The 23,299-nt window shown below is 43.0% G+C and overlaps 1 protein-coding gene across 1 annotated transcript in view; it reads right to left on the bottom strand.

The window, feature by feature from the left end:
* AP3B1 (adaptor related protein complex 3 subunit beta 1) overlaps nucleotides 1-23,299 on the bottom strand; it is a 1,191,861-nt gene that overhangs the window by 856,932 nt on the left and 311,630 nt on the right. The window contains exons 8-9 of the mRNA XM_030193246.1: nucleotides 14,181-14,339; nucleotides 12,160-12,257 (exon numbers count right to left, since the gene is read on the bottom strand). Coding sequence (XP_030049106.1) covers nucleotides 12,160-12,257; nucleotides 14,181-14,339 — 257 coding nt within the window. The remainder of the gene's footprint in view (nucleotides 1-12,159; nucleotides 12,258-14,180; nucleotides 14,340-23,299) is intronic.

Genomic DNA, 23,299 nt, shown 5'->3' with positions numbered 1-23,299 from the left:
ATAGGTGGATGGCAAGGGAGGACAGGAGGGTCGCTGGACATGGGTGGATGGAGGGAAGGGGGGTTTCTAGACATAGGTGGATGGCAGTTGGCAGGGGAGGGCAGGGGGGACAGGAGGGTTGCTGGACATGGGTGGATGGAGGGGAGGGGGGTTTCTGGACATAGGTGGATGGCAAGGGAGGACAGGAGGGTCGCTGGACATGGGTGGATGGCAGGGGAGGGTGGTTTCTGGACATAGGTGGATGGCAGGGGAGGGCAGAGTGGACAGGGGGGGTTGCTGGACATAGATGGATGGCAGGGGGGACATGAAGGTCGCTGGACATGGGTGGATGGAGGAGAGAGAAGAAATGCTGGACATGGATGGAGGCGAGGGAAGAGTGAGGAAGGAGATGAGGTGAGGGAAAAGGAAGAGAGGAGAAAAAGTGCACATGGATATAGAAAATAAGCAGAAGCTGGATCCACTGGACAGTCAAGTCTGCGGAGGACCCAGCTTTTACTTACGGATGTAGGGCAAGAAATGAAGAAAAAAGGCGAAAAGTAAAGAAATAAATGGAAAGGAAGCCCTGGAAACAGAGTTAAGAGGACAGATAGCAGCAGCACAATCAGATACTGAGCCAGCATGATCAGAAAAACAAAGTCACCAGACAACAAAGGTAGAAAAAACTATTTTATTCAGGATTTATTAATCGGGGCTACAGTGGGGCAGGGCTAGGATGGGGCCCCACCAAATTGGTCTGCATAGGGCCCCGCACTTACTAAGACCGGCCCTGCTGCTTATCCTATCCAATGGAGAGAGAAGGGGGCTACCTGTCCAGCATGCTTAGAAAACAAGGCAAGCCAACAGAAAAGAGCCCCATAGGACAGAGCAAACTGGATATGTGCTCTGAAGGAGCCTATTACAGAAAACTACAAGACTACAGGACTTGTAGTCCGATTATATAACCCTATTCCCTGCCTCCATGCAAATGGGGACAGAACATATATGTTTTGTTGTGTAATCAATAATAAATATCTTTGTATGATAACATTTGTGATTCCTTTATTCATTAAGCGGTGGCACCTCCTTAAGCAGCAATAATGTCAACTATAAACATTTCCTGTGACTATTGATCAGGCTCTTATATCACCATTGAGGAATTTTTGCATTCTTCCAGACAGAACTGTTTCAGCATTTTGGAATGTGTAGGCTTCCACAAATGATTGTTCCAAATTGATTGTTCCAGGTCTTGCTACATTTCAATAGAGTTTAGGTTGGGGCTTTGACCTGGCCAATCCAAAACACAAAATCTCTTCTTCAGCCATTATGTAAAAGATTTATTTGAATGTTTAGTATTATTGTCTTCCTATATTACCCACTTTTGGCTCAGCTCCAGGTCACCATCAGCAGAACTGACATTGTGCCCTAGGTTATTCCAATAAGCTGAATTCATGTTCCAAGAAAAATGGGAAGCCCTCCAGTTCCTGATACAACGAAACAGTCTAAATGCCAGGTACCCGTGGCTTTATCAGTGGAACAGTTAGGTGAAGGCATCTAAGGAGGAAATTTAAAGCTCTTTTTTTGAAAAGGGGAAATGAGATGTATTGTATTAAATAAAAAGGCTGAGAATTCCATAACTTAGGCACCTTGAAAGGAAAAAAATAGTATGTTTGCTGTGCTCGTGGTAGAGCTCTCGATGTGATGGAATAGCTAGAAGTTGTGCTGATTTAAGCGTTCTTGATTGTAAATACGGGGTGAGATGTCTTAGGAGATAAAGAGGTTCAGAAGCAACTAGAGTTTTGAATATCAATAGAAGTATTTTATAGGTGATTCAATGAGAAATAGGGAGCCAATGAGCGGATCTAAGAAAGAAAGAGCGACAAGGTCAAATTTCTTTAGATGATGGAGCAGTATTTTGAATTAACTGAAAACAATGTTGATCTTTGATTCAAAGGCCTAAATAAATGGAATTACAGTAGTCGAGCTGGGAGATAACCAATAATAGGATATTCGGGGCAGAGGGAGTTAATAAAGCATGTATGGATTTGATAAAACAGAGTTTAAATTAAGAGTGTTGGAGATTTGGTCTTGAAATGAAAGAGAGGAGTCAAATATAAATCTCAGGATGCTTATGGATTGGACTTGATGAATAGGAAAACCATTTAGAAGTATAGAAGAGGATAAAGATGGATAACCAGTAGGAGCAAATAGAAGCATTTTGGATTTCTCTGGATTAATAACCAGTTTATTATCAGAAAGCCAAGTTGTAATGGATTAATGCGCAAATTAAGTGAGAAGATATCATCATGATCTACTGGGTTAATGGGCAAAGAATCTGGATGTCATCAGTGTATACGAACATAGTTAGATCTATAGATTATGCCAGTAACAAGGAGTGCTAGGAAGATATTAAAAGAGTATAGGGGACAGAATAGAACCCTGAGGTGTACCAGAGGCAGGATGAAATGGTTTGGTCTTAGTGCCAGTAGAGTGAACTGTATGTTGTCTGTTTTCAAGGTAAGATTTGAACCATTGATAGGCAGTCAGTGATACCTATAGAGAGTAAAATCGTATGTTTAGTAACGTCAAATGTGGCAGGCAGGTCTAGTGAGAGAAGTAATACAGAGCAAGATTTATCAAGAAAATAAGGAATTATGTTCAGAATTACTAATAAAGATGTTTCTGTGCAGTGGTTTTGATGAAAGCCAGTTTGTTTTGGGTATAGAACATTGGTTTTGGATTTGAAAGTAGTGAGCTGTGAGTTGATAGTAGATTCAACAACCTTTGCAAGAAAAGGCAGATTAGCAATGGGTCTATAGCTTAAAGAATCAGTAGGGGATTGTTTGGGATCTTTGATTTTAGGGAAGATGGCCTTTCTTCAGCCCCTTCAGATCCCAGTAAGAATTCTCCTCTCTATATCCAAGGCTTTACAAGCACTGTACTCTCCCCATCTTCAAAGATTTCCAGCACCTGTCAAAAAGGCCGAAGACTCCAGTGGCTAACATGGGTCTGACAAGCTGGGCCAGGAGGTAAGAGGAAAAAAGTGATCGAATGATAGCAAATAATGCCATCTGTTCTCAGATACACTAATGATTCTGGAGCATGCCAATACATTGTACATGCTAAAGAAATGGATAGCTGGTGATTCCACCTCTTGTCCGGTGAAACGGGAAGTCTATAACAAGTCACTTATTTATTTGTTACATTTGTATCCCACATTTCCCCACCTATTTGCAGGCTCAATGTGGCCTACATAGTACCGTGGAGGTGTTAGCCAACTCCGGTGATGAAACAAATACAAAGTGATGCTATGGTCAAATAAGATTCATGTGTTACAGACACATTAGGGAATCGTAGAGAAGAGGAGTTATATTGTTCATTACGGGCTTTGGTTTCGCTGTATTACCTGATTCGGGCACTTAGGTTGGGTCGGTAGGGTATGCCTTTTCAAACAGGTTGGTCTTTAGTGATTTACAGAAGTTGAGGTGGTCGTACATTGTTTTCACGGCTTTTGGTAGTGCATTCCACAATTGTGTGCTTATATAGGAGAAGCTGGATGTGTAAGTTGATTTGTACTTGAGTCCTTTGCAGCTAGGGTAATGAAGGTTTAAGTATGTTCGTGTTGATCGGATTGTGTTTCTGGTTGGTAGGTCTATGAGGTCAGTCATATACCCTGGGGCTTTGCCATAGAGTGGAGGAGTGGCCTAGTGGTTAGGGTGGTGGACTTTGGTCCTGGGGAACTGAGGAACTGAGTTCGATTCCCACTTCAGGCACAGGCAGCTCCTTGTGACTCTGGGCAAGTCACTTAACCCTCCATTGCTCAATGTAAGCCGCATTGAGCCTGCCATAAGTGGGAAAGTACGGGGTACAAATGTAACAAAAATAAAAAATAAAATAGATGATTTTGTGGACTAGGGTGCAGATTTTGAATGCAATCCGTTCTTTGATTGGGAGCCAGTGCAGTTTTTCTCGAAGGGGTTTGGCGCTTTCGTATTGCGATTTTCCAAATATAAGCCTGGCTGCTGTGTTTTGAGCGGTTTGAAGTTTCTTTACGAGTTGCTCTTTGCAGCCCACATAGATTCCATTGCAGTAGTCAGCATGGCTTAATACCATTGATTGTATCAGATTGTGGAATGTTGCTCTCGGGAAGAATGGTTTCAGGCGTTTGAGTTTACACATTGAGTGGAACATTTTCTTGGCTGTAGAGTTGACTTGGCTCTCAAGTATAAGGTGACGGTTGATTGTAACACCGAGGATTTTCAAGCTGTCTGAGATAGGAAGGGTGTAATCTGGGGTATCTAAGATTGTGGGTATGTTCGTATTGTAATGGGATGAGAGAATGAGACAGTGTGTTTTTTCTGTATTGAGTTTTAGTTGGAATGCATTTGCCCAAGAGTTCATGGTATTCAAGCTGAGCTTGATTTCGTTGGTAATTTCTGTCAGATCATGTTTGAAAGGAATGTATATTATAATGTCGTCTACATAGATGTGTGGGTTGAGGCCTTGGGTGGATAAGGACTTGGCTAACGGGGTCATTAGGCTGAAAAGGATCAGTGATCGTGGTGATCCTTGAGCTACTCCGCAGTCTGCTTTCCACAGTGATGATATGTTTGAGTTTGATTTCACTTGGTAGGTTCTGGTGGTTAGAAAACCTTTGATCCAACTGAGTATATTTCCACCAATCCCAAAGTATTCTAGAAGTCTTAGTAGTATATTATGGTTTACCATGTCGAATGCACTGCACATGTCGAATTGGAGGAGGAGTATGCTTTTACCTATTGTTAGTTCTTGCTTGAATTTGGCCAGAAGGGTGGTTAGTACTGTTTCGGTGCTGTGGTGGGGGCGGAATCTTGACTGTGATTCATGTAGTATTGAGAATTTGTGTATATAATCGGTGAGTTGTTTGGTCACCATGCTTTTCATCAGTTTGACTGCTAGTGGGATAGATGCTACTGGGCGGTAATTGGTGAGTTCAGTTGGGGGGGGGGGGGGGGTTGTATCTTTTGGTATGGGGGTGAGTAGGATGCTGCCATTTTCCTTAGGGAAGAGACCTTGTTGGAGCATGAAGTTCAGGTGGGATGTGAGGTCTGTTGTGAAGCGATCGGGGGCAGATTTTATTAGGTAGCTGGGGCAGGTCTCCAACTTACAGTGAGTGTTGGAGAGTCTATTAATCGCTTGGGCAATTGTTTCTGGTGTGAGGAAAGCGAATTTTGACCAGCTTCGGTCCGCTGGGTATTCTCCTAAGGCAGGATCCAGGCCGTTGATGAAGTTTTCGATATCAATGGTGTTCTGAGGAAGATTGTTGTGTAGTTTTACAATTTTTTCATTAAAGTATTTGGCAAGTTTGTCTGTCGATGGGATTTCTGAGTTAGTTGTGGTGACTGAGGTAGTGTCTAGTAGTTTATGTACAAGTTGGTATAGTTTCTTAGTGTCTTTGTGATCTGGTCCTATTTTAGTTTTATAGTATGACCTTTTGGTCTGTCTTATTGCGTATTTGTATTTCATAGTAACATAACATAGTAACATAGTAGATGACAGCAGAAAAAACCTGCACGGTCCATCTAGTCTGCCCACGATAAACTCATATGTGTATACCTTACCTTGATTTGTACCTGTCTTTTTCAGGGCACCGACCGTATAAGTCTGTCCAGCAGTATTTCCCGCCTCCCAACCACCAGTCCCGCCTCCCATCACTGGCTCCGGCACAGACCCCGTATAAGTCTGCCCTCCCCCATCCTAGCCTCTCAACCACCAACCCCTCTTCCCCCCGCCACCCAATTTCAGCTAAGCTTCTGTGGATCCATTCCTTCTGCACAGGATTCCTTTATGCCTGTCCCACGCATGTTTGAATTCCGTTACTGTTTTCATCTCCACCACCTCCTGCGGGAGGGCATTCCAAGCGTTCACCACCCTCTCTGTGAAGAAATACTTCCTGACATCTTTCCTGAGTCTGCCCCCCTTCAATCTCATTTCATGTCCTCTCGTTCTACCGCCTTCCCATCTCCAGAAAAGATTCGTTTGCGGATTAATACCTTTCAAATATTTGAACGTCTGTATCATATCACCCCTGTTCCTCCTTTCCTCCAGAGTATACATGTTCAGGTCAGCAAGTCTCTCTTCATACGTCTTGGAACGCAACTCCCATACCATCCTCGTAGCTTTTCTTTGCACCGCTTCCATTTTTTTAACATCCTTCGCAAGGTACGGCCTCCAAAACTGAACACAATACTCCAGGTGGGGCCTCACCAACGTCTTATACAGGGGCATTAAAACCTCCTTTCTTCTGCTGGTCACACCTCTCTCTATACAGCCTAGCAACCTTCTTGCTACGGCCACCGCCTTGTCGCACTGTTTCATCGCTTTCAGGTCCTCAGATACTATCACCCCAAGATCCCTCTCCCCGTCCGTGTCTATCAGGCTCTCCCCACCTAACACATACGCCTCCCTTGGATTTCTACTCCCTAAGTGCATCACTTTGCATTTCTTCGCATTGAATTTTAATTGCCAAACGTTAGACCATTTTTCCAGCTTCTTCAGATCTTTTTTCATGTTTTCCACTCCCTCCGGGGTGTCCACTCTGTTGCAAATCTTGGTGTCATCCGCAAAAAGGCAAACTTTACCTTGTAACCCTTCGGCAATGTCACTCACAAATATATTGAACAGAATGGGCCCCAGCACCGATCCCTGAGGCACTCCACTACTCACCTTTCCCTCCTCCGAGCGAACTCCATTCACCACCACCCTCTGGCGTCTGCCCGTCAACCAGTTCCTAATCCAGTTCACCACTTCGGGTCCTATCTTCAGCCCTTCTAGTTTATTCAAGAGCCTCCTGTGGGGAACCGTGTCAAAAGCCTTGCTGAAATCTAAGTAGATGACGTCCATAGCACGTCCTTGATTTAATTCTCCTGTCACCCAGTCAAAGAATTCAATGAGATTCGTTTGGCACGATTTCCCTTTGGTTAAACCATGTTGTCTCGGATCTTGCAACTTATTGGCTTCCAGGAAATTCACTATCCTTTCCTTCAGCATGGCTTCCATTACTTTTCCAATAACCGAAGTGAGGCTTACCGGCCTGTAGTTTCCAGCTTCTTCCCTATCACCACTTTTGTGAAGAGGGACCACCTCCGCCATTCTCCAATCCCTCGAAACCTCTCCCGTCTCCAAGGATTTATTAAACAAATCTTTAAGAGGACCCGCCAGAACCTCTCTGAGTTCTCTCAGTATTCTGGGGTGGATCCCGTACGGCCCCATGGCTTTGTCCACCTTTAGCTTTCCAAGTTGTTCATACACACTCTCTTCCGTGAACGGTGCTCTATCCACTTCATTTTCAGGTGTACTTTTGCCAGTCCCTCTCGGTCCTTCCCCAGGATTTTCTTCAGTAAAAACAGAACAAAAGTATCTATTTAGCAAATTGGCTTTTTCTTCATCATTTTCTACATAGCGTTTTGCTGTATCTTTTAGTCTCACAATCCCCTTTTTAGTCTTTCTCCTTTCACTAATATACCTGAAGAAGTTTTTGTCTACCCTCCGAACATTTCTAGCCATTTGTTCTTCCGCTTGCGCCTTCGCCAGACGTACCTCTCTCTTGGCTTTTTTCAGTTTCATCCGGTATTCCTCCCCGTGTTCCTCTACTTGAGATTTTTTGTATTTCTGGAACGCTAACTCTTTAGCCTTTATTTTCTCAGCCACTTGCTTTGAAAACCATATCGGTTTCCTTTTTCTCTTGCTTTTATTTACCCTCCTTACATAAAGGTCTGTGGCCCTGTTTATTACTTCTTTCAGCTTGGACCACTGTCCTTCCACGTGTTGCTTCCAAGCGTTAAGTGTGTGATCGTCTTTTATTTTTTTCCATGATTGTTCAAGCTTCCTGGTTTGTATTTTTAGTTTTTTCAGTTCGTCATTGAACCATGGTATTGAATTATGTCTTCATGATGTTCTTGTTCGTAAGGGTGCTATTTCATCTAATATGATTGTGCATCTTTTATCCCATTCAGAAAGATAGTGTGTGGAGTCCGTTTGTATTGTCTATTGGTTGTTGTATATCTGTTGCCAGAATGTATTCAGGTCTATTTGGCCTCTTGTGGCGTAGGTTGTATGTTCTTGTATACGGTATGAGCCCTTTTTTTCTCCAGTTTAGGGATAGATTTAGTTTGTAGTGATCGGTCCAAGGTGTTTCTGACCATTTAGTATCTGTTATTATCAGGTTTTGGTCTATGGACAATTTATATGAGATGAGGTCAAGTGTGTGCCCTTTAACGTGGGTTGCTTGCATGTGTGGCCATTTGAGATCCCATGAGTGAAGGAATTCCATACATTTGCGTGCGTTGGTGGAGTTAGGGTCTTCTAGGTGAAGGTTGATGTCTCCTAAAACTAGTATGTTAGAGTTGGTTGCACAAGTGTTTGAGATGAAGTCCATGAAGTTTGACTGGCTTTCGTTCCAGTTACCTGGTGGTCTGTAAAACAAGACAGTTCAGGTAATCAAGCAGGGATTTGTTGAGGATTCTAATTGAGGCAATTTCAAGTTCAGTTGTTAGGGGCTCGGCAGTGGTATCGGTGGTGAAGTGGTATCGGTAGATTAGCGCTATACCTCCGCCTCTCTTTTCCTTTCTGGTCCAGTGAGTGATTTTATATCCTGGGGGGGGGGGGGGGCAGAGGTCAAGGATTATGGGGTCGCTTTGATCGTGGATCCAGGTTTCGTTGATGAAAATTAGATCAAGGTTTTCTGATGTAATCCAGTCTGTTACTGTAGTTGCTTTATTTACAACGGATCTGGCGTTGATGTAACCCACTTGAATTGTTTGGTATGGGGCTTCTGTGTTTGGTGTTGTGTGGATTTTTGTTAGTTGACGTGTCTTTGTAAGTGTGTGTTTGTTATGACCTTTCTTTCCGTTTTGATGATGATGTCCACATGTTGGTATTCTTCTTATGTTTTGGTTATTATTAGTTTGGTGAGGTGTGGAGTATCTGGTCAGTTTTTGATTATTGTGTAGTATGGGGATTATGTTGTTTTTTGCAGGTGGGGTGGTTAGCGTTAGGTGGATCAATGATGAGTAGATTATTAGGAGTGATTTGCCGGTATTCATTTTGGTAGCAATCCAGTTGGTCTGCTAGTAGACCGTGTTCAATAGGGAGGGGTGGGGTTCTTCTTTGAATTGTCTCCTGTCGGTTAATAGCTTCCACTGTGAATAGACAGTGCTATTGGAGTGGGCTGTGACGCATCGGGACACCCCCGTCACTTTCTTAGCGAAGATTTCTGTTGTTGACTAGATAGCGGTATTTGCTCATAGTCAGATGTTTAGGAGTGTAGCTCCAGGGCACAGAGATTCCGTAATTTTGAGTGTTGAATCCGTGGTTTGAGGTAGGTATTAAGGAGAGACAGTTTTCGATCAGGTTGAGACAGTTTTCGATCAGGTTGAGGTAGTTCAGGTTGGGTGGGCCACTCGGTTCACGTGCTTTTTACTGGCAACCGTCTTAAGCGATGCGGGCGCGTAGCGCCATCGTTGGACCCTGATGGTCGTTCGTCACTGCAGTTCTCATCGGAACTGCGGAAAACAGTAGAGCCCAATAACTGGCGGGCCTCTCGCAGACCCCAGTTCCAGGTGGCTGCAGTCGCTCGTCAGTAATGGAGCCACTCACCGCCCGCACTTAAATGTACATCTACCCATGAACATGCTATTAGGGCACCTAATTGGTATTCTACAAGTATGCACTCAAAAGATACAGAACATATTCATAAGAGGGGCATTCACATGAGCAGGTTATAGATGGCTCTCTCATTTAGATGACCAACTTATAGAATACTTTAAGATGCCTGCATGCATACTCAAACCTTTCACAGTAGTAGCTCAAGGTGAGTTACATTCAGGTATACTTGGTATTTCCCTGTCCCTGGAGGCAATGGAGTGTTAGGTGACTTGCCAAAGATCACAAGGAGCAGTAGTGAGATTTGAACCGGATACCCCTGGATGTCAAGGTTGGTGCTCTAACCACTAGGCTACTCCTCCACAATATCCACATTTTCATCAGCTCTATGGCAGTGCTAAAAGTAGTTAGGTTGATACCAGGTTTATGCACTTTGATACTCAGGCATCCAAGTGTCCATACAGAATAGGCTCTGTGTTACTGGGATGCCTAAATGGAGGTACCCTGTGTAGAACTGCCCACTATGTGCCAATGCAGAAAATGCAATGAATGGAATCTTCAGTTTCCTACATGGAGTCTGGGCAGGGCTGGACTAAAGCATACCTGAGAGGGTTCCGTCCCTAAACTTTTGCATCCAAGGAATATGTTTCATTTGCCTATCCCTTAATCCTGTCCTGCATCTAGATGCTTTCTAGCAAACTTAAGGCAGAGACTGATGTCTTTTTGTTTTTTAATAGCAACAGTTTCTTCCAAGCTATCCTATGAGCATCAATCTTATTCAGCTTTTTTCATGGTCATTGACATAGGAACGCTTTCACATCGACCACAATAACAAAAACAAAAAAAAAAGTACAAATTTATAGATGTTATAATACTTTATTACTTCAATTAAGACAAGAGGGGAAGTTTCAATTTTGATTAGTCTGAATTACATTTAATTAGTAAAAAAAAAAAATCATTATATTCATCTGATATCCCTAGTGCCTTAAGAAGTTTTAATTAAACTACCACATAATATTAAGATGCAGACAGTGTAAAAGACTAGATAGCACCCCTCTCCCTGCTGGACTACTGAGTGTCACATGTATGATTCTTTCCCATTTGGTGAGATGTCGTATGTGTGTGCTTGATGCAAAGAGCTCCTAGCTCTCAGAGAATGAGTCCGTTCTCTAGAGTCTAGAGTAGCAAACTTGGAGGAGCTGAGGGAGACATAGAGGTACATAGAGGAGGCCTACAGGGACGTTGTAGAGAAGTCCCACCTCCAATATAGCAGCCCCTGTGCTGCCTTGGAAGAAAAAGGACTCTTCTAGACAGGACCAGAACACCAAGGAACGCAATATCCTCTCACACCGAGGATGTCTCTCCAGGAGCTACTGCATGGGTGGGAAGGGTTAGGACAGCTGTTGTAGTGGGTGATTCGATTATTAGGTATGTAGATAGCTGGGTGGCTGGTGGACGTGAGGATCACCTGGTCACATGCCTGCCTGGTGCGAAGATGGCGGACCTCACGTGTCACTTAGATAGGATTTTAGAAAGTGCTGGGAAGGAGCTGGCTGTTTTGGTACATGGGGGTACCAATGACATAGGAAAATGTGGGAAAGGGGTTCTGGAAGCAAATTTAGGCTCTTAGGTAGAAAGCTCAAATCCAGAACCTCTACGGTAGCATTTTCTGAAGTGCTACCCGTTCCATGCGCAGGGCCCAAGAGACAGGCAGAGCTCCGGAGTCTCAATGCGTGGATGAGACGATGGTGCAGGGAGGAGGGTTTTTAGATTTGTTAGGAACTGAGCAACATTCTGGGGAAGAGGGAGCCTATTCCAAAAGGATGGGCTCTACCTTAACCAGAGTGGGACCAGGCTGCTGGCATCGGCATTTAAAAAGGAGATGGAGCAGCTTTTAAACTAGAGAGTGAGGGAAGGCCAACAGTTGCTCAAAAGCGCATGGTTCGGTATAAGATAAAGATATCACCAAACCATGTCAGAACCGACAATGCACTTGGACATCATAGTGTTCACATAGGAAAAATCATTTAGATCAACCAGTCTCTTTCTGCTAGTCATCATGGCAGATCTAGCTTTGCTTCAGCTACTGTCAGTGGTAAAATTTTAGCTGTTACGGGACACGATGGTAGAGATAATACTGGGATTTTAGCCAGTGGGCGAGGAGCAGATAGCTTAAGCAGTCACCTCATCCCACGATGTCACTTCCTCACTTAAGTGTTCTAAAGAAACTAAGTGTTCACATACTTTTTCACAGACGAATACTTATTTCTTCAGCAAAAAAAAATACATTCTTCTGTTTGAGTAGTTATCCAATGGAGTTATCTTTCCTCTCAGGGTTTAAATTAGAATCTATTCATGTTTTGAATATAAATTGTGCTAACATATGGACCATCCTAGGAATTTCACGAACTTTCTCATCACTGTATGCACATGTGTGTACATATATTTTATTACAATTAATCACAGAACACTAACATTTCTTCTCTGTTACAATAAAGCTATTCCATTAAAAACCTAACAAATCAAATAAATTTGACCCACCTGTGACTACGAAGTAAGCGCACCAATGATTTGGCAACAATGCTGGCCTCAGATTTCGGTGCCACATGCCAATAAAGCTGAGCAACTGCCATTACCACCTGAAAAGTTCAATAAGAACACATTCAAAATATCCTACTTTTAAAATTAACCCAAATATCATTCTTTAAAAGTGGCCCTGGGTATCTTGTCAGGGTTCTACACTTAAAATAATGACCTCACTGAGGACATGCACAGCGGGAGCATTGCATCAAAAATTTAAGGTGACAGTGCACTTGGCACAGTTGGCAGTGTCCGCACTGGGCTCCGCCGATGACATCACCCACATGTGAGATTATGATGCCTGTTTGTCCTTGGAGAACTCTTGCTCCATTTTTATATCTTTTTTGTCAGTTGCCAAAAATGATGGGCTATAAATACGAGAGAGAGAGACACAAAGAGAGAGAGAGAGAGAGAGAGACAAACAAAGCGACAGAGAGAGAGACAGAGAGAGAGAATGAATGTGTATTTGTTTTCAGCAAATGATAGAATGCAACAAATAAAAGCATTTTTTGGTTTGTTTCATCTTTGATGAACTGAGTGAATAGGACCATGATTTTAAATGAATCACCATGCATTTCTTTTTTTGTGTGTGTGTGTGGGGGGGGGGGGGGGGGGGGGCAAAGGTGCAACCGTGCAGACACATTAGAGCCACTCCGAAAAGGAACACACCAGAAGCACAAAATACTTCAACCAATTATGTTGAACTCTAACAAGCAGCCTAAAAGCCTATTCCCTCCTTATTTATCCAAATCTCGTTGATGATTATGTTAGTAGCTAGACAGAAACACAAACCAGAGGATCAAGGCATGGCACCATTTTTTTTTATCAAACTTTCAGAGAAGAGATTCTGTGCATGTTACACTGCTTCAGCAAAAAGTACCTTTTGTTGAAGTGGTATGCATTGGGCCACAAAGTTGCGGCTCAATGCTCATAGGCTAGCAAGGCAGTCCCCCACCCCATATCCTGACTCATTTCACCCCCAAAAGGCCCAAGCCACCATAAATACACAAGACATTCTCAACTTTCACAAGACCTGGATCTCCAAAAGGGCATACCAAATCAATCATTAGTGGTCCGGGGGGGGGGGTCTTTGGGAAGGAGCAATGCACATTCACTCCTGCCCAGTTAAAATATGACTATGAAAATATGAACCCTAGTGACATTCATGCGAGACTACTGCTAAGGGCATCACTTTGAAGGACGGCACCAGACTGGGAATAAGTGACTGGTCACCACTCCTGCCTGAAGACCCCCTGGACCAACAATGATTGATGTGTTATGTCCTTTTTGGTAGTCTAGGGACCTTTGAAGGTGGGAGGAGTTTGCGGGCTTAGGCATTTTGTGAAAGAGGCAAGGGGGTGGACTTAAGCCAGAGGAGGGAGACTGCTCTCCCGGGCCAAGAGCATCGGGCTGTAGATTTGCGGCCCAATGCTTCCAGGCTGCTGGAATAATGCCTCTTGCAAGGTGGCTCACATACACTGTTATGCTTTTACCACATTGAGCCTGCCAGTGGTGGGAAATTGTGGGGTATAAAAGCTGTAAAATAAATAAATAATAAATAAACCTGTGGGACTGAGATATTGCAAGTTGCTCAATCCTGTGGTAAATCAAGGTGTGGTATAAGGTTGCCTTTTACCACACCGTGATAACTTCTCCCCTAAACATGTAAACAGTGGCTTTAACTTTAAATATATAGCTATCCATTTACCGCTATACAAATATGTTCAATGCTGACACTTACACAGATAAAGCCACTGAAAATACATACAACTTTAAACATATAACTTAAATATCTGAAGTTGCATGTTATCCACACTACTGAATACTAACAGCTAAATATCTATTATACTAATTTTTTCACCATGTAAAATGGTAACCAAATAGGCACTGCACTACGTTTGCTTGTTCTTGTCCCTAAGAATCTTCTTTAAAAATATTCAGTGCATCTTTAAATACCCAAGCAAAGGAAAGTTTTATTTTACCGCAGCATTCCTGCTTTGCAGCAAAGGTTTAGTATTTCTCAGGAGTAGTCTATGGTCAGGATCCATCACATAAGGCTTCTTCACTTTCTCCTCGTTATCTTTACCTTCTCCATCAGATTCATAGAAATGATCATTACTAACATCCCCAAGCATTTCATCCTAAAGGAAAATATAAGAAAGATGTAATCCAACATATAGAAACAGGTGGTACGCATACAGTACACATACAGTACACATGATTTTTACTTTTTTTAACCACAAACCTTAGGATATATAAACAATTAGGATTCTACGCAATAAAATAATTTTAAGGCTCTTGTGAATGTTAAAAATGAGCTACTCAAAATGACCTTACTCCGCATGTTAAAGAGCATTCAAAAAGATCAGAGCATTCTAAATTTGCATGACCATGTTTGCTAGTGCTGGCAAGTGAAGGACTATCAATATGCCAGTGGTTCCCAAACCTGGTCCTGGAGGCACCCCAGCCAGTCAGGTTTCTAGCATACTCACAATGAATATTCGTGAGAGAGATTTATACACACTGCCTCCACTGCATGCAAATCTCTATCATGAACATTCACTGTATATTACAAACAACCATTGTAAAGTGCTTCATTCATTTCTACATATTTTATTAACATCATTATTAGAAAAATATTCCCACCCTATACATTATAACTAAAATTAAAACCTGATGGCAAACACAATGAAGGCTCTGCAAGTGTCTAATTACCATGCTTGCAAAAGTTTCATAATTTGAGCTGCATAATACATTCGGAGAGTCTCCCAAGTCTGATAAATCTCAAATATCTTCAGTATATTGTAGTTTTTCTCTTGAATCACTTTGAACTGGTTATACTGTAAGTATGTATCTTCATCCAGAACAATAACAAAGATCAAAAGCCCATTAAAGTTTGCACTGGCTTTAATGCAGATGAAGCATCCTCACCATCAACTACCAAACAGGATTTTATATTCCAAAGTGGACTGTATTAGTCTCTACACAACAGCGTGGTTTGCAATATGCGTCATCAGGAGACTAAACCTAAAACAAAATCAATATCTTAACATCTTCAGTAAAGAGAAGATACTTACCTGTAGAAGGTATTCTCCGAGGACAGCAGGCTTCTTATTCTCACAAGTGGGTAGACGCCGATCCGCGTCGACCGGTCTGGCATTCATTATCATAGAAAAAACTAGAGCTTTAAGGAGAGCGAGCCATGTTCCACCGCGCATGAATGAGTGACTTCCCATCCGCCGTGCGAATGCGACTCCCTCAGTTTAACACTAAAGCAAAAACCAAATAAAAATATTCATGAGAGAGGTGCAGAGAAGGGCGACGAAAATGATAAAGGGGATGGGACAACTAAAGCGGCTAGGGCTCTATAGCTGGGAGAAAAGGTGGCTGAGGAGAGATATATATGATAGAGGTCTATAAAATAATGAGTGGAGCTGAACGGGTAGATGTGAAGCGTCTGTTTACGCGATGAAGCTACAATGTAGTAAATTTAAAACGATTCGGAGAAATTTTTCTTCACTCAAAGTGTAATTAAACTCTGGAATTCTTTGCCAGAGAATGTGGTAAAGGCAGTTAGCTTAGCAGATTTTAAAAAAGGTTTGGACGGCTTCCTAAAGGAAAAGTCCATAGACCATTATTAAATGGAATTGGGGAAAATCCACTATTTCTGGGATAAGCAGTATAAAATGTTTTGTACTTTTTGGGATCTTGCCAGGTATTTGTGACCTGGATTGGCCACTGTTGGAAACAGGATGCTGGGCTTGATGGAACTTTGGTCTGTCCCAGTATGGCAATACTTATGTGCATTATGAGCCGTAACATGACCCTCCAAGGTTATAAGCAAAGGAAATGCAATCTGCTAGCCAACTGGGTATAATGTGTTTCCCGACAGCAAAAAATTAAAGGATGTTCAGATATAGGCTTACCTTCTACACGTTGATGATAAGCACTAATTGCACGAAGGTGAACCCTTACAGAGCTGGTCTTCAGGCCAGACTCTGACAAGTGTAGAAGATACTCACGCAGGAACTGTGTAGGACAATTAACAGCCACTAAGAAAATGACCTTCCAAGATCAAGTACTTCAGGTGGCAGGAATTTAGTGTATCGAAAGGAGCTCTCATCAGCTGGGTAAGAACGACATTGAGGCTGTCCAGAGATAGGCAAACCCTCTACACGTTGATAATAAGAACTAATTGCACTGAGGTGAACCCTTATGGAGTTAGTCTTAAGACCAGACTCAGTCCATGCTTGAATACCTTCTGCACCTTTCTATGTAATACTGTAAATTGGTGTGAGGGCAAGGCCCTTGATCCTGATAGCAAACCTCCTCCATTTGAGAGAATAACACCTCTTAGTGGAATCTTTCCTGGAAGCCAAAAAGACCCAAGAGACACCCTCTGACAGATCGAGAGAAGCAAATTCTAGGCTCTCAACATCCAGTCCATGAGGGCAAGAGACTGAAGGTTGGGATATGTAGAAGAGATCCCTCGTTCTGCGTGATGAGGGTCAGAAAACACTCCTATCTCCATGATACTTCGGAGGATAACTGCAGAAGAAGAGGGAACCAGATTTGCCAAGGCCAGGAAGGTACAATTAAGATCATGGTCCCGTGGTCTTGCTTAAGTTTCATGGAAGTCTTCCGCACAAGAGGAATGGGAGGATACGCATACAGCACACCTCTACCCCAATGCAGGAGGAAGGCATTTAACGCTAGTATGTCATGGGCCAGAAATCTGGAACAGAACTGAGGGACTTTATGATTCAGCTGAGTGGCAAAGAGATCCACCGAGGGGGTGTCCCACGCTCAGAAGATATCGCGGGCAATGCCCAAATTGAGAGATGCATGACCCTACTCAGTCTGTCAGCTAGACTGTTTTTGACCACCAGATAAATAGCCCAAAGTGCATGCCATGTTGGCAAGCCCAGCACCATATCCAGACGGCCTCGTGACACAGAGGGTGTGATCCAGCGCCCCCTTGCTTGTTGGTGTGTTACATTGCAACACGGTTGTCTATATGAATGAGCACAATTTGGTTGGACAGCCAATCTCTGAAAGCTTTTAGAGCTTTTCAGATCACCAGGAGCTCTAGAACACTGATCTGAAAACCAATTTCCTGGAGGGTCCATGCTCACTGAGTGTGCAACATGCTCACATTAGCCCTCTCCTCAAGTCACTTCACTGGCTCTCTATCCGTTTACATATTCAATTCAAACTTCTCTTACTGACCTATAAGTGTATTCACTCTGCTGCTCCCCAGTACCTCTCCACTCGTCTCTCCCTACACCACCCCCCCCCAGGGCATTCCGTTCTGTTGACAAATCTCTCGTCTGTCCCCTTCTCCTCTACTGCTAATTCCAGACTTCGCTACTTCTATCTCACTGCACCACACGCCTGGAATAGACTTCCCGAGCATGTACATCTAGCCACGTCTTTGGCCGTTTTCAAGTCCAAGCTAAAAGCCCACCTCTTTGACGCCGCTTTTGAGTCCTAACCTCTGCTCACTTGCCTGTACTTTTTATCCACTCCTCTTTAATTCCCCTTACCCCTTAGTTGTTCTGTCTGTTACCTGTCTTATTTAGATTGTTAGCTCTTTGAGCAGGCACGGTCTTTATGTGTATGGTGTACAGCGCTGCGTATGCCTTGTAGTGCTATAGAAGTTTTAAGTAGTAGTAGTAGTAGTAGTGTGCAGTCTATCTACATGAGCTCCTCAACTGAGGAGAGATGCACTTTTTGAGGCCAAGCAATTTGGAATGGAAGTCCCAGGTTCAAATTGGATTTTCTATATGCAAATACTAGGAGTCTAAGAAATAAGATGGGAGCGTTGGAATATATTGCACTAAATAAAAAATTGGATATAATAGGCATTACTGAGACCTGGTGGAAGGAGGATAACCAGTGGGACACTGTCATACTGGGGTACAAAGTATATCGTAGTGAGAGGGTGGACCGGACTGGTGGAGGGGTAGCATTGTATATTAACGAGAGCCTTGACTCAGATAGATTACAAATTTAGCAGGACACAAATCACACCCTTGAATCATTGTGGGTTGAAATTCCTTGTATAAAAGGGAAAAGGACGGTGATAGGAGTGTACTACCATCCGCCTCGCCAGGATGAGCAGGTAGACGCAGAAATGATAAAAGAAATCAGAGAGGCAAACAAAATAGGCAATGTGATAATAATGGGTGACTTCAATTATCCAAATATAGACTGGGTAAATGTAACCCTAATTGCAAGGGCGTAAAATACAAGACGCTACACGCATCAACCTTTTCTCACATGAGCACGCAGTTCTGGAACACACTGCCGCGCAACCTGAGAATGATCTATGAGCAAGCCTCCTTCCACAAACTATTAAAAACCCATCTTTTTGATAAAATTTGCGGAAAGAACCAACAAAGTCCACACTCACTGTTCACTAATGCTCAATACATCCATTTCTGAACTCTCACCCCCTTAATCTAACTTCACTCATACCTTTATCCACAGATATATGTATACCACACATAATGCCCTTCTAGCTTCCCGCTGTCTCCTTCCAATGTTTCAAAGCTTTGATCCATTGTTATATTCTGCAACAATACTTTGATTGTCTCGCATAACTCTTCACAATGTAATCCATAACCAAGTTGTAACAAATTGTACTTCCATCATTCATATCATATTGTAAGCCACACTGAGCCCGCAAAAAGGTGGGAAAATGTGGGATACAAATGCAATAAATAATAATAAATAATAACATCAGGACACGCTAGAGAGGTACAATTCCTTGAAGAAATCAAGGACAGCTTTATGGAGTAGCTGGTGCAGGAGTCGACGAGAGAAGGAAAAATTCTAGACTTGGTCCTTAGTGGAGTGCATGATCTGGTGAGGGAAGTTATGGTACTGGGGCCACTTGATAACAGTGATCATAATATAATCAGTTTTGATATCAACCTTGAAGTAACGATATACAGGAAGTCAAATACGTTAGCGTTTAATTTTTAAAAAAGGAGACTATGATAAAATGAGAAGAACGGTTTAAAAAAAACAGGGGGGGGCGGCAACTGAGAGTGTAAAAACTGTACAACAGGCATGGACGCTGTTCAAAAATACCATCCTAGAGGCCCAGGCCAAACATATTCCACGAATTACAAAAGAAAGACGGAAGTCCAAAAGACAGCCGGCGTGGTTGAAAAGTGAGGTGAAGGAAGCTATTAGGGCTAAAAGAAACGCCTTCAGAAAATGGAAGAAGGAACCGTCTGAAAATAACAAGAAGCAGCATAAGGAGTGTCAAAGCAAATGCAAGGCACAGATAAAGAAGGCCAAGAGGGATTACGAAAAAAAGATAGCATTAGAGGCAAAAAAACATAGCAAAAATGTTTTTTCGGTATATGAAAAGCAGGAAGCCAGCAAAAGAATCGGTCGGGCCGCTGGATGACCGAGGGGTAAAAGAGGCGATCAAGGAAGATAAAGACGTAGCGGAAAGATTGAATGAACTCTTTGCTTCGGTCTTCACCGAGGACGATTTGGGTGGGATACCGGTGTCGGAAATGGTATTTCAAGCGGACGAGTCGGAGAAACTTAGAAGGGCAACCTTCGAAAGCTAATCAAGAAATGTATTAAGTTATGTCCAATAAAAATGGTATCATCTTATTTTCTTTTCCATGTTTTATTTTGTTTGATTTCTATTGATGACTTCACGCTAAACCTGGAGGACGTAATGGGGCAGTTCAGCAAACTGAAGAGTAGCAAATCTCCTGGACCGGATGGTATTCATCCTAGAGTACGGATAGAACTGAAAAATGAGCTTGCAGAGCTACTGCTAGTGATATGCAATTTATCCTTAAAATCGAGCATGGTACTGGAAGATTGGAGGGTGGCCAATGTAACACAGAGTTTTAAAAAAAGGTTCCAGGGGAGATCCGGGAAATTATAGACCGGTGAGTCTGACGTCGGTGCCAGGGAAAATGGTAGAGGCTATTATCAAAAACAAAATTACAGAGCACATCCGAGGACACGGCTTTTGTGTGGGGAAATCTTGCCTGACCAATTTACTTCAATTCTTTGAAGGAGTAAGCAAACATGTGAACAAAGGGGAGCCAGTTGATATTGTGTATCTGGATTTTCAAAAGGCGTTTGACAAGGTACCTCATGAAAGGAAATTGGAGGGTCATGTGATAGGAGGAAATGTCCTATTGTGGATTAAAAACTGGTTGAAGGATAGGAAACAGAGAGTGGGGTTAAAAAGGCAGTACTCACAATGGAGAAGGGTAGTTAGTGGGGTTCCTCAAGGGTCTGTGCTAGGACCGCTGCTTTTTAATATATTTATAAATGATTAAAAGATGGGAGTAACCAGCGAGGTAATTAAATATGCTGATGACACAAAGTTATTCAAAGTTGTTAATTCGCAAGAGGATTGTGAAAAATTACAGAAGGACCTTACAAGACTGGGAGACTGGGCGGCTAAATGGCAGATGACGTTTAATGTGAGCAAGTGCAAGGTGATGCATGTGGGAAAAAAGAACCCGAATTATGGCTACGTCATGCAAGGTTCCACGTTAGGAGTTACGGACCAAGAAAGGGATCTGGGTGTCGTTGTCGATAATACACTGAAACCTTCTGCTCAATGTGCTGCTGCGGCCAGGAAAGCGAATAGAATGTTGGGTATTATTAGGAAAGGTATGGAAAACAGGTGTGAGGATGTTATAATGCCGTTGTATCGCTCCATGGTGCGACCGCACCTTGAGTATTGTGTTCAATTCTGGTCGCTGCATCTCAAGAAAGATATAGTAGAATTGGAAAAGGTGCAGTGAAGGGCAACTAAAATGATAGCGGGGATGAGACGACCTCCCTATGAAGAAAGACTAAGGAGGCTAGGGCTTTTCAGCTTGGAGAAGAGACGGCTGAGGGGAGACATGATAGAGGTATATAAAAAAATGAGTGGAGTGGAGCAGGTGAATGTGAAGCATTTGTTCACGCTTTCCAAAAATACTAGGACTAGGGGGCATGCAATGAAACTACAGTGTAGTCAATTTAAAACAAATCGGAGAACAGTTTTCTTCACCCAACGCATAATTAAACTCTGGAATTCGTTGCCGGAGAACGTGGTGAAGGCGGTTAGCTTGGCAGAGTTTTAAAAGGGGTTAGACGGTTTCCTAAAGGACAAGTCCATAAACCACTACTAAATGGACTTGGGAAAAATCCACAATTCCAGGAATAACACGTATAGAATGTTTGTACATTTGGGAAGCTCGCCAGGTGCCCTTGGCCTGGATTGGCCGCTGTCGCGGACAGGATGCTGGGCTCGATGGACCCTTGGTCTTTTTCCAATGTGGCATTACTTATGTACTTATGAACAGTCCACCGGACCAGAGAATGAACAAGGTCTGGAGACACACAGATGACATCTTCCAGCTCTCCCGTAGTCTGGCACCTCTGGGAGGCTAGGGTCCATTGGGCTGATCTCAGGTGAAGGCGTGTCATGGGTGTCACATAAACTGTTGAGGCCATGTGGCTTAACCACCTCAACATCTGCTGAGCTGTGACCTGCTGAGAGGTTCAAACCCAGTCCTGGGAGGAAAGCTCAAACCTTTTACCTATCGAGCAGGGCTCCAATGAATTCCAATTGTTGTGCATGGTGAAGAAGGGACTTGGGGCAGGTTTGTAACGAACCCTAGGAGTTCCAGCACCCGAATAGTCCTCCACATGAACTGCTGAGCACCGTCCTTTGAAGTGCTCTTCAGCAGCCAATCAAAGAGATAAGGGAACACATGGACTCCCAATCTGCATGGTGACGCTGCAACTTCCGCTAGACATTTGGTAAATAACCTGGGAGCTGACGTGAGGCCAAAAGGCAACACACAGTACTGGTAGTGATGTGTTTCCAGCCAAAATCAAAGATACTTCCGGTGGGCTGGGAGTATTGGGATATAAGTATATGCATCCTACAAATCCAGAGAGTATAGCCAATTGTTTTCCTGAATAATGGAAGAAGGGTGCCCAGGGAAACCATCCTGAAACTTTTCTTTCACCAGGAATTTGTTCAGGGTCCTTAGGTCTAGGATGGGACACATCCCCTCTGTCTTCGTTTGTACAAGGAAGTACCTTTAACAGAATCCCTACCTTTCTTCAACTGGTGGAATGGGTTCACCTGTATGGGCCTGTAGAAGGGCGGAGAGTTTATTTATTTGCTGCATTTGTATCCCACATTTTCCCACCTATTTGCAGACTCAATGTGGCTTACAATTTTCCGTCATGGCATTCGCCATTCCAGAGTAAAAGATACAATTGGTATTACATAAAGAACATGGATAACATAATAAAATTAAGCAATCAGGTATAGAGAGAAAACATTCAGAATATCAGTTAAGTGGTGATGCGTTGCAGTTCCTATTATGGATCATTGTGGTATGTCTTGTTGAAGAGTGATCTACGAAAGTTGATTAGGTCGTAAACTGTTTTCAGGTCAAATGGCAATGCATTCCACAACTGCGTGCTCATGTAGGAAAAGCTGGAATTTGTATTTTAGTCCTTTACAACTGGGGAAGTGAAGATTCAGGAATGTGCGTACTGATCTTTTAGCATTCCTGGGTGGCAAGTCAATAAGGTCTGACATGTAGGCAGGAGCATCTCCGTGAATGATTTTATGAACCAGAGTGCAGACCTTGAACATAATATGTTCTTTAAGTGCAAGCCAGTGTAACTTTTCTCTTAGGGGTTTGGCACTTTCATATTTTGTTTTTCCAAATATGAGTCTGGCTGCAGTGTTTTGGGCTGTTTGAAGTTTCTTGATGATTTGTTCATTACAGCCAGCAAAAAGTGCACTGCAGTAGTCTAGATGACTTAGCACCATTGATTGTACCAGGTTGCGAAAAATACCCCTTGGGAAGAAAGGTTTAACTCTTGAGTTTCCACATTGAATGGAACATCTTACTTGTTGTATTATTCACATGGCATGGTTCCTCTGCAAGTACCTGCTCGTGCTGATAGCTAAAGTAATGAGCTCTTGGTGGGCAATTTGGAGGTTTTTGAAGCAAATTTAGTGCGTGTCCAAAACGGACTATTTGGAGAACCCACCATTCGGAGGTTATAAGGGACACTTTTCATGTGTCCCCCC

This window comes from Microcaecilia unicolor, chromosome 2 (genome assembly GCF_901765095.1).
Source record: "Microcaecilia unicolor chromosome 2, aMicUni1.1, whole genome shotgun sequence".
Classification (NCBI taxonomy): Eukaryota; Metazoa; Chordata; class Amphibia; order Gymnophiona; family Siphonopidae; genus Microcaecilia; species Microcaecilia unicolor.
Note: the sequence above shows the minus strand (reverse complement) of the source record. Positions and strands in the feature narration are given on the sequence as shown.